At 29.1% G+C, this 12881-nt stretch overlaps 1 protein-coding gene across 3 annotated transcripts in view; it reads right to left on the bottom strand.

Annotated features, from left to right (window-relative positions):
- Positions 1-8785, bottom strand: part of LOC107437645 (beta-galactosidase) — a 28231-nt gene extending 19446 nt beyond the window's left edge. The window contains exons 1-6 of one of the 3 annotated variants that reach the window (XM_087163650.1): positions 8499-8785; positions 6010-6179; positions 3976-4126; positions 3825-3888; positions 942-1036; positions 512-695 (exon numbers count right to left, since the gene is read on the bottom strand). In XM_087163650.1, the coding sequence (XP_087019776.1) occupies positions 512-695; positions 942-1036; positions 3825-3888; positions 3976-4126; positions 6010-6179; positions 8499-8561 (727 nt within the window). In that variant the 5' untranslated portion in view covers positions 8562-8785. Of the gene's footprint in view, positions 1-511; positions 696-941; positions 1037-3824; positions 3889-3975; positions 4127-4208; positions 4322-6009; positions 6180-8498 lie in introns of those variants that run through there. The other 2 variants (XM_087163651.1, XM_087163652.1) reach the window with 2 other exon arrangements.
- Between the last annotated feature and the right edge of the window lie 4096 nt (positions 8786-12881).

The following is a 12881-nucleotide window of genomic DNA, read 5'->3' as shown; positions in this document are numbered from 1 at the left end:
TGTATGTAAAATGGCAGAGAAAGAGGACAACAGTTTTTGATATTTCTTAATCTATCAAAAAAAGAGCCTGTCTTAAAAAATGAAACTTATTAACAGCTTAAATTGATTAATATAATAAGACATATTCATAATACATATTGACAAATAGATACTTGTATTTTGTATAGATCTGTCAATTTGTATACATACTTAGATTGTTTCCTCATTAATAGACACATTCAAGGCTTTTTTTGTTTGTTTGCTTGTTTATATTCAGTTTAAATACCTTTAACTTCCAGATACTTTAATTTCGGTTTCTTCCAGACTTCGTTACTACTCATGATTGAACTTTAAGCATTTTTATTTTTGCCTAAATTAATGTAAAAGCTAACTTAAAAGTTATAGTGGAACGTAATAAAATCAAAACCATCTAGACCCTTAAACGAACTTCAAAATATGTATCAAAGACTGTTCAGTTTTTTTTTTCTTGAATAATAAATTCATAAAGCCCCTATAAAAATGCTCTAATTACCAGTTCCAAAATCAATCGTAGCTAGTACTTCATCCGTCCTTCCACAACGTAAGCAGGTTTCACAGCCACCACCATCAGTAGTAAATAAAACGGCTTTGTTTTCCAAATATTGGTTAAAAAAATCTCTTAAATGAGATTTGTACTGAGCATCACAGAGACCAGTACTACCATATTCATTTTCAATCTGAAAACAAGTTATTAAAAAATATGAGACTAAGAATTTCAAGATATTAAAACAAAACAAAAAAGTTACTAAAGACAAATTAATAAAAAATTCTCCAAAAAAATTATTTGTTTTAATTAAAAAATAGTAGAAACTATATTTATTAATTTATAAAAGTTAAATAGAACAAGACCAGAATAATATTTTTTCATAACTAAAAATTATATCAAAATAAATATTTTTTAAAAAGTTTTAACAACATTTTACCTGAATTGTTATTATAGGACCTCCATTATTATATAAGAAAGGCTCTATGATAGGAAGTAGAACACTATACCATTTGTCAACATATTTAATGTAGTCTAAAACAATTTGAAAAATAATTAAGGAAAAATAATACCAATGTTAAACATAATTTTTAACAGATTAATAGAAAATAATAAACAAGTAGGGGAAAGTTAGACAAAACGGGATACCATTATTGTTTTTATTTACTACGAAAAATCTGTTAAAGAGAACTACACGTTATTTTTTTTATAGCTACATCACTTATTGAAGCACAGAAAAAGTATATTTTAAACTAATTTTAATGACTGTGAATTAGGAAAAAAAGTCATTTTCCATACTCTTACATATCCCGTTTTAGCATACCTGGATCGGACATAACGGGATAGAGTTTACAATGTTTAATTTTTTGTGTAAAACTAACTAAAAACATAATTAATTAACAGAAAATTGTAAAGCAAAATTTCTACAAATTGTATTTATGGGATTTTTTTGCTTCTAACATTTTTATATAAACTGTTGTTTTATAATTAAGTACACAAAAATTATGATGCTACATAAGTTTTTAAACATTTTTTGAGTTTTCAACCATGAACACTGATTCCATAATTTTCACTGTTGATATGTGTCTGGTGCCCTTAAGAGGGATTTCTTAGCAGTTCTTTCTTCAATTCTCTTGGTTCATTATTGTAGTTTAATCATCCTTTCTTTTTCTTCCATTCATAATTCACTTTTAAATGGAGATGATGTTATTACTACAGTTTTCTTCTTTCTCTTATCAGCCATTTTTTATGGGAGCGCTCCTTTTACTTGAGGTACATGTAGAACTAGAACACACTTCGGAAGGATGGAAAAGGGTAGCTTAGGTCGATAACAAGAGAGCAATAATCTTAAAACTGCACACATCAGTCTGATCACATCAGTCTGGTGTCCAAGTGGTTTGGAGTAATCCTATGTTTACTTAATAGAGAATTTAAAAGTTCGAAAAACTGCTTAACTGCAGTGCGATTAAACCCTTTTTAGTCGGACCATAACCGTGGGTTCTGGATTTCGAAGGCTAAGTTCTTCATGCCTGCCAAGAAATGATTACAACCAACACTTCCCAGCCATTTTTTCCCCTGTGTTAAAATTGTGCTTAATATTGCTTCTCTCAGCTAACTCAAATGCTAGTATTCGTATGTCCGTTAGAGTTATACCAAATAATCTCTCTTCTAGAGCCAATACATGCTCACGCGTTTTTTCTTGTTCAGCTTTGAATACTGTCTCTCATCTGTCCAACTTTTTCACTGCTGCCAATCCAGGGGTCAATGCATTTGTACGAGCCTTTTTTACTTTTCTTTCAGTATAGTAATAATAATATAGTAAAAGTATTAGGCCAACAAATAAATAGGTGGATAAAACGGGATATAAAAAAACTCTATCCCGTTTTATCCATCTCAAAAGTATCCCGTTTTGTCAGACTCAGACACTTTTCAAAACAAACATGGCTTCTGCCTAAACGTGAAAGAAAAAATAGATTGACTAGACATGAGAATACTCGTTAATAAATGCTTCACCAAATGTAATACTCATCTGAATTGTAATCCTATATATACAAGCATTACAATGTGAAAAACAACGCACTTAAATGTAGAAAGTGGCAAAAATATGGAGTAAAAAAGTTCTGAGACCTACAACTTTCTATCAACTAGTGATCTCGAGACGGTACACACTGAAAATGATATAATCACAGTCAAATAACAAGTTTCTGTCGTCGTCCGCTAGATAGCTGCAATAGTCTGGTCCCTAGGCGACGTATCCCGTTTTGTCCGACTATCCCGTTTTATCCAACTTTCCCCTACATTATGTATAAAATTACAAGAGTAATTCTTTGTGATAATATTAAATATCCTCAAAAACAACATTTAAAAAAGATCACAAATGGTAAAATTTTCATGAAAAACTATATGTGTTTTGGTTTCACACTGGTACACCTTTATGACAGTAAGTGTTAGAAAATGAAACATTTAATGATTTCTAAATATTTGAAAAATGTTTTTTCAAATATTGTTTGACAGAATTGCATGCATCATACCATTCAAAGTAAATGTATTTCATGCATAGACCTGAATTTTCAGAAAATTTCTACACCATCAAAAATAAAACCTCGATTGTTAATAATCATACCACTATATCATATTTGTACCTATTTAGTGTGAAGTAACCACTGTCATGTAGATAGTTACTAAGATAGTTGCTAGTAGGTTACAAGTAAAGTAGTAAGGTAGTTACAAGTAGATAGTTACTAAGAAAAAAAACTAATTATATTAAATAAGTAAAATAATTCTACAATTGTTAATACAATTGCAAAAATAATTTTGTTAAAATAATTCTGTATTCTAAAATTGTAATTAAAATAATTATTAACTTAATAAAATGAGCTCAAATAGTAATTTTTAGTTCATTAGACAAATAAATTTGAATGCATGTACTTTTTCAAATAGTGGAATGGGAAGACAAAGCACACTGCTAAATGGTTTGCAAATTTTACAAGAGAAAATAAAAACACAGATTCAATGTTATAATTTTAACTTAATAAAACAATGGATTATCAGTATTCATATTATGAGCTGCAGTATATGTAGCTCATATATGTAGCTGCAGTTGCAGCCTTTCATGAAAGAAATGAAATTTATTCTTTAAGATTTCTTAAGAGAGAGGTTAGATGGTTATTTCAGAAAAACTTTTATGACGAAGCATCATTTAAAACAAAATCTTTAAATAAAGGGTTAAGAAAATTCATGATTTTTTTTAAAAATCAGATTTATTTGATTTAAATCAGATTATTTTAAAAATAGACTTAATAGAAAATATTTAAATGCTTACTAGAATCAGAGGTTCTTAATTTCATTTTGGGATCAATTCTCAAAAGCCAGTAAGGCAAGCCACCCTAAAAATAAAAATGAATGTTTCAGATCTTTATAATATTCACAGAAAATGAAAATGAATAAAATAATTTTTCTTATTTATTACTCACCATATCTCTTTCAGCATCAATAAAAGGTCCTGTACGTAAAATAACAAGCATATCCAATGCCTCTGCAATTTTTAAAAATTTTGATAAGTCATAGTTGCCTTTAAAATTATAAACACCTGGTTCCGGTTCATGATGACTCCATTCTACATACCTAATTAAACCACAATTATAATTAATTTGAACAATAAAAATTTACAAAAAATAATGAATAACTAATTTTAAAAAAAGCTCACTGGTACATCTTCTGAATCTGTTCAAAGTTTTGAAATGATTTACTTAAATTAAAAAAAATTTAAAAAGTTGAGTATTTTATTATGAAATATTATGAATCTTCATAATTTTCTGTTCATACTTTCTTCACAAAACTTTTGTTATTTTTCCTTCCAAATTTATGTTAGCAATATCATTTTTTTAAGAGAGAAAATTTTGATAGCACAATTGTTTTAATTCAGACCTTAGTCTATAATGCTCTCTATCTGATATTGTATGTGAAAAATTGTTTATATTTTGATAGCTGATTTTATTATTTACCATATATAATGTAATTTTTCAGAATAATAACTCATAAAAACCAACAATTACTAACACCTATTTAGAGCATTTACAGTAAAAAAATTTTTTTGAGGAGATATGAAAGGAAATTTGAAGTTGGATCAATAATTAATCCTACTAAGCTGTGAAAGGTTCAGTTAGTATCTCATTTCAAAATGTCAATAAAGTAAATTTATATTTACTTTAAGAGAAAAACTTTTTTTTACTATGGATAAAATTATCATTAATCAATATATCATTATGGATAAAATGTTCATACATGGGCATCATTAAATTTCTATGAATAAAAGGTTCGTTCACTACATTATTTTTTATCATTAATATGTTATTCATTTATCAGAATACAATTTATGAATATATTTTTATCACTTAATAATAAAATGTTACTTTTTATTTACAAAACATCACTTTGCATTTACTCAAAATCAAAGTTGCAAAGTTGGATGAATACAACTGTGCAAAGAAAAAAAACATCGCATTTAAATGATTGTTTAGATTATTTGTCATTAGAACGTCTTTTATTGTTATCTAAAAAAACAGTTGACAAATTACTTGATTAAGAAACCTTATTTGAACAAAATATACAGATCTTATCGGTAGTTTGCTTAGTTTTTGAAAGAAAACAATTGATTGAATAGATTTACTTGTGACTCAAGTGTTGCCAACTTAGAGAAAAACCCTTGATTTTGGCGCAATGTAAGATGAATATAAATTTCTGAAACTTCATTACTCATTTTTTCTAAATAGATCTCTAAGTTTTTTTTACTTATTTTTTCAAATAAAACAATAGTTTTTGAAAATTATTATACTTTCTGTTAGCTTCTTAAATGGTCAGAAATCAGATTTTGAATTGTTAGATATCTAAAGACAGAAATTTAATCCTTTTTGCCATGAAAATAAATTATTTATTCCATTTCCTTAATAATTTCAGATATCTAAAATCTTTGACTGACATTTGATGATAATATTTCATCACTATTATTTTTTCTTCATTCTAAAAATTAAAATGAGAAAGATAACCTCTGTTATGATAACCTCATAACATGCCATGCATAGAATAGTTAACACATTAAATAAATGCCTCCTTTATTAAGTCAACATGATGCATGGCATAATGAATAGAATTTAACAAAGAGCAAGTTTATTCAACCCTTAATTTAAAAGATTAAAATAACAAAGCAAAAAATTGCTAGGTTAAATTCCTCTGCTAGAATTTTTAAATGAGTTTCTGAAATAACTTTTAGCAAAGTATAATAAGTATGCAATAATTTAAATCAAGGGTGTAATAACTTTAGTAAAAATAAATTTTGTTATTTTAAATTATCAGTTGACAGTTAGAATGTGAATACAATAACATCATAAACTGTAAAACAATTTAATGAAGAAATTAATTAAAATAAATTATAAAATTATAATAAATTTAAAATTGTTCTCAGTTACGATGAGATTATTTATAAATGAAACTGGTGTATAATAACCTACGTTTGAATTGCATTCAGTCCAGCCATTTTCATTTTATAAATCCTATCATACCAAAAGTCAGATGGAACACGGAAATAGTGAATGGAACCAGAGACATATCTAAATGGTTTCCCATCTTTCAAAAAACAATTGTTTTCATAATCAACAGAAAAGGTTTGTTGAGCACTGACCTGGAAGAAAAATACACAAACAAAACATAAGGTATTTTAAATAAATTTATTATATAGGAGGTATTGCTAATTCAGGAAGAAAAAAAAATTTAAAAATAATTATTCAATGACTTTTCAAGGTTTTCCAAGAAAATTTGAATAAAATTCCAGATTTCTATAAAATATGAAATTTGCATTTTCATAGAAAATATCCCAAATATATGATTTTGTGAGACACAAAATTTTATTAGACAAAGGTTTAACATAAAAGTTTTAAAAAACTGAAATATGTATTTTAAGAATTAAAAAAAGATATTTTGCACACAAGTTGGAAAATTTAAAATTTCAATAGAACAAAATTTATTAAGAGTCACATCAGTAATATATTGAACCATCTTATAAATAAATTGTCATTAAAAATTTACATAAAAAATTTATACAAAATTTATATACAAAGGTTAATTTTTAAAAACTTGGCATTATTAAACTACAAATATGGCTACATATAAAAAAAAATTGAAATATGAATCTTTTATGTAAAGAGTATTTTTCAATAAAGATAAATTGTAAAGAAGAAAATATCTTTTAATTGAAATTATTAAGGAGTTACAATAATTCTAAAAAAAAGAGAGAAAAAAAATTAACAATCAGCAGAATTTTTACAAGGAATAATAAAAATAGATGTTAGACTTAAGCACTTTGAACAGCATTAGCTGCGTAAATTTACAGTCAATAATGAAATTGGTCGTATTCCAGATTTGTTGCAAGATTTTTCTCATTTTGGTATAAAATTAAATTATTCCGACTTTTTATACCAAATTCTCTGACGATTCCAGGTTTTCTTGGCGCCGTGGAAAGTCTGTAATTATTTGCCTGGTATGCACGGAAATATATTTTAAAAAATATCATAGTTTAATTTTAACAATAAAATATACTATATGCAATAAATTCACATAAGGTTATAGAATATGTATAAAAAGGTTCAATGCACTTAAATAAAAGATATATATTTTTGATTATGTTTGAATTAAAAAAAAGTAAACACACATAAATTGAATAATAGTTGATTATCAAATTAAGAAACAAAATTGTGAGTGAAATATTAATTCTTAAGACATCATAATACTAGCACACAGAATAAAGAGAATATTGCTAGAACAAAACTTAAAATGAATTAGTTTGTCTTATATATTTATTGAATTTTTTTGTATGTTTTTTTTCTCCCAAATATAGACTTTTCCTATAACCATCTTGGATTTCAGGGTAAATTTTTGATTTGCATTTTTTTTAATTCGTTTTATTTTTCTTTTTGTAATTAATAAGTTCTTTACAACAGAGTGTCTTTACAAAACTATGCTTTTTAAAATAAACAGAAAATAAAAGGGCAGTTTTTTAAATAAGATTAGGAGATATTGTGCTATATAATTTTTAGAACATCCATGAAGTTTATTTTTCAAAAATGTAAAGTAATAAATTATGCAATTTTTGGTTTTCAGAAAATAATTTACAACTACACATTTCTCTTCCTTTAGATTTTAAAATTTCGTTTCACTACAGTCTTAATTTATAGAAACCATCTTGAATAATGCTAAAAATTATTAACAAAAATTATAAATAAACAAATATATTTATTAAAATTTAAAAACAGGAAAATTTATAGGTAATACTACACTACCTTCTGCAAATACTGACTTTAAAATCATGATAGCATTATTTTATCAGAAAAAAATTTATGAGAAGACTTAAAATGCCACTGTCAAATTATGATAAATAAAAGAGATTAAAATAATATTTAGAATTTTTTTCAGTCTCCATTCCTTCCGCAGTCGAGTTTAGTTAGAAGGAAAATTGTTTTTTTATCATCCCCACAATACAACCATTTTTTTCTTCCAATTTTCTGGAACTATTAGTGCATATCAGACATGAAAGATAGTTCAGCTAATGCTTGAGGCTATAGAGCCAAGTCAGACTTCTACCTTTTGGTGCTCCAATAATTTCTTTTTGACAACGGAATCTGACTCCTTTTCTTCATCTATGATTATGTCACTGATATTCTAGTATTAGACTTTCTTAGAGTGACTAATTTCCTAGACCTGATTTATCATTAATAAACAACAGCAACAAACACGAAAGAAGATGAAACATGAATATTTCTCAACATAAAACAAGCGAAATAATAAATAAATGCTAAACAATTTCATAAATTCGATGCTCGTATCGCAGAGACGTGCAAAAAAATTTGCCTAAGCCACAAGAAAAGTGTAACATTACAACTACTTAACGTTTTTAATTGATAAATTCCTTATACATAATAGGCATAATACCTGCCAAGATACATACCATGGAAACGTAAAGTGTTACAAGAGTAAAACAGAGTAAGAGTCTATTCATTTTTATTTTCATAGAATAAAGATAGTCAAATTTTAGTCAAAATCTATTCCCTCTCAAAGACACTTACTTGAATACATATAAAGACTTAAAATCTAAGTTATCAAAAATAACATTAGATATAGATAACAAATGTATAAAATTAAAAGATAACTAATTTAATCCACTATCCTGTCAAACCAACGAGGAAGTGTCAAACCAAACCATGGTAACATGCTTGTTTGTTTATTATGACGTTTCCGGTGGTCTATTTCTTTGCCACTAAAGCTTATTTTGGAAATTAGAATGATATTTAGAAGCACAGAAATAGGTAGTTGAAATCTACAATAGGCGATCGCAACGCTCGAATACGCCACCTGGGGATCAGACCAGTTCCATGCGTCTTCCCTCTCCTCCTCTTTTCAGTTGCATAGACATATATTTACTACGATATTTTCCTTTTCTTAATATTTTTTATATTAAATTGTCAAAAATATTTTTTTAAATTTCCATGACGCTTTCTTTTAGAACTACGTTTAATGTAGTTTTCAATTTCATGTAGTTTCCCACCTTCAAAGATTTTAATCTAATCTATTAATATCTAAGATTGCGTGCTCCACACGCAAATGGTGAAAGCATGCGAAGTGTTGCCCTAGGTAGAGAGTTCTGCATGGACTGCGATAAAGCATTTATAATCTAAAATTTTAAATTCAAGATTTATCATCATTTATTTTTTAATTAAACCAACTGATGAGTCATGAGCATTTCTGCACCTCTAACTTTTACAAGTTTTCGGAAGAAAGATTCTGGCATTAATAGCATTCAACTCACAATGCACAACTTCTTACATCTACTGGTCTTTCTACATTCAATTTTTTTATTGGTAATTTATGTAGTAATACCATAACTTATAATTTTACTTTTGTACCAAGATAGTTTACAAAATTGGGTTTCGATTTAAAATAATGTAAATAAGCCAATTAATGATATACACAGTCCAGTCACATTAATGTGACCACCTGTCAAAAGCCAGAATAACCACCTTTTGCAGAATGGACCGCTGTGAGACGTGCAGGAAGAGAGTCAGCTAGGTTTCTGAAGGTGTTCACTGGGATGTTGAGCCACGCCGACTTCAGTGCCATGGCCAGCTGCGCTAAATTACGCTGTTGAGGATATGTGGAGCGAGCAACCCGATAGAGGTGGTCCCACAGATTCTCGATTGGGTTTAAATCCGGAGAGTTTGCTGGCCAGGGAAGTATGGTAAACTCATCCTTGTGCTCTTCGTACCAGCACATACACTGTGAGCTGTATGAAACCTCGCATTATCCCGCTGGTAGATGCCATCATTCTAAGGAAAAATCATTCGCATGAAGGGGTGGACATGGTCCGCAAGGGCAGATGCGCACTAGTGCTGATCCATCGCTCCTTCCACAATGATGAGTGCACCCAGTGAATGCCAGTAAAACATTCCCCAAACCATAATGCTCCCTCCTCCAGCCTGGATCCTTTCGGCAATTGTTGCAGGGTGTTTGCTTTCAGACGTTTCATGCTGTATACGCCAGCGTTTATCCGTCCGATGGAGCATAAAAAGTGATTCATCGAATAAAGCCACCTGTCGCCACTCTGTGGACGTCCAGTTGCGGTACTGGCATGCAAATTCCAGCCTTCGTCGCCGATGAACAGCAGTCAGCATAGATGCATTAACCAGGCTTCTGCTACGGGGGCCCATGCGCAGCAACATTCGCTGAACCGTTGTTGAGGATACACACTTGGTAGCCCCTTGGTTCATCTGGGCGGTCAGTTGCTCAACAGTTGCACGTCTATTCACCCGAAAGCGTCTCCGTAGCTTTACCTCGCCTCTGCCATCTATAGCCCGTGGTGCACCGCATGTGGCACGCCGCTGATTTTGGATAGTGCCATTTTACCATGCACGGTATACTTTCAACACGGTGGTACGAAAACAGTTCACAACATTGGCCGTTTCCGAAATGCTTCCACACTTGGCCCGAAAGCCAATAATCATACCCTTTTGGACGACGGATAAATCGCTACGTTTTTGCATTACGCCAACGCTTGAAATGCTTTCCGACGCCCTAGGACATCCTTTACATGCACTCTACTGTAATATGCTGCCACATGCCTTCTGTGATTGGTTATTTCACGTTGACGTCGAAGATAGGGGGTGGTAGCATTAATCTGACTGGACTGTGTATAATGTATGGTATATAATGAATGCAATTATAAATCGATTGAGTAATAATTATTAAATAATATAATAGTTTAGTAATATATTAAAAAATAGTTTAAATTTGAAATTTTTCGTAAATTGTCCTTAAAAGATCAAATTTAAGTGATCTTTTCAAAACGTACTGAAGCACAATAATTATTTTTTTGAATGTGTGATATTCGTTTTCATTTTCATTTTGCTGATTAAATAGTTTAGAATAGCATTTCACGAAAAGTAGAATAAAACGAGCTATTGTTTAAGGAATAATGTGGGAATATTTTTGTATCGTGGTATGTTGCACCAACTATAACCACCAAGGCACCAAGTAAATTTTAAACTTTCAATTTTTTGTAAAAAAAAAATTCATGTGAAGATTTGTCAGGTGGTTGGTGCAAGTTTTAATTTTTATGTTTGTCCCTTCGATGATGTTATTTTTGTTTCTTTTTTGCTGCTGCCCAGAAGTTGCCAAGACCTGTTGATTTTATATTCTGCCGCAGATCGCTATAAGAAATCTTCGCAATATCATATGTATGTTACTTAGCTGTCAAAACATTTTAACATGAGCAAGTAAGATTATTAAAACAGCAAGTAACATTAGAAAATTAGAAATACAATTCTAGCAGAAAAACGAAGAATATTTTAAGATATGTGGGTTAGCAAGACAGCACTTCATCAGTGGAAACACTGCCTGCCAACACGCAGGAGCCTTTCTTTCGTTGGTGGTATTATACCTAACACTGACTGTGCCCCGATTCCCATTAAAATATAGATAAACAAATAAGAAAAAGCATTTAGAAAAGCAAATGCAATAAAAAATTAATATAATGAAGAATTGTATTTCTGACATTCTAAATTAAAATAAGACATGGTATAGGTTTTAGCTGCTTGTAGCACTTTTCCATTTTAATTTATTATTTTAAATGTTATTTACTTATTTTCCATTTTTCTGAATTTGTTTAAATCTGTTTAATTCTTTGATTAGATTATTAAAACTCTCTAACTCTTCTAAAGTTACAAGAGCTGTTTTTAAGGGTTCTGGGTCTGTCTTCATTTGGATGCCCTTTATGAGTAGTTCTAAAGAAAAAAAATTTACTTTTGAATAATTTTTATTTTAAGATAGTAAAACAATTATACTTTACTATAAAAGCTTTAATTCATTAACTGTGTAGAAAGTTTTAGGTAGCAATACTTTTTATGCATTTTGAGAGACGAAGCCTTCTATCATCATTAAAATCAAATTGCTGCAATACATCATATTCAGTGCTCATCATTGACAAATAACTCTTTCTTTCTTAAATCATGCAATTTTTTAGTTAATTTATTCTTAATTTTAGTCTGGAGAATAAATGCCCGCCACTACATTTAGTTATAATGAGTGAGAATTGTGAAAAAAAATTGAGATGGTTGTTTTTTACGCATATATTCCAAATTGATCTTATTATAGGCCAAATCATGCTTGGAATGTTCTTATTATAGCGCTATTTCTTTTTCATTGCTACTGATTTTAGGTGTACCCATTGATTCAGATAAAAAGTATGAGAGTGAATAAACGTCTAAGGAGTTCACTACCTTTAAAATTGTGATCAGAGCTTCTTGGCAATGAAATTTTTGAAATGATATTTTTTGCGTAAAAAAAAAGGATAAAAATTACAAAATATATTGTCTCAGCTTTTTGTCCTGATGTTTTTCTTTTGTGTATTCAAAGCATCCCAATTTTGACAAATACAACTGCGTGTTTTTAAATAATAGATTTTAAGAAGGGAAAGATTTGGATTTTTGATATGTCATTTTTTTTTTATTTTAATTAATAATACTAGTAAAAATCACATAATTCAATTGTTCAAAATTTTTCAAGTTGCTAACCTGGTTTCAGACTTTCAACCGTCTTTTAAAAGAGTTACTCAAAAATTTTGCTATTGAAATTTTTTTCTTAATATATCTGATTGCTAATCAGAAAGTGATTTTAAAGATAAACATATTAATGATTTTAAGTTGTGAATTTTTCAATCTTGTCTGTCCTATTGAAGGGAAAAACATAGTTTTCTTTCTCTCTTCTCATTTTTTGACTGCGGTATTTATTGTGATACTATTTTCTCACAGCACACTTCATCAGAAGGCAGTGAAAGTAG

The sequence above is a fragment of the Parasteatoda tepidariorum genome, chromosome 5 (assembly GCF_982258835.1).
Source record: "Parasteatoda tepidariorum strain Cologne lab strain chromosome 5, Ptep-v5.0, whole genome shotgun sequence".
Taxonomy (NCBI): domain Eukaryota; kingdom Metazoa; phylum Arthropoda; class Arachnida; order Araneae; family Theridiidae; genus Parasteatoda; species Parasteatoda tepidariorum.
Note: the sequence above shows the minus strand (reverse complement) of the source record. Positions and strands in the feature narration are given on the sequence as shown.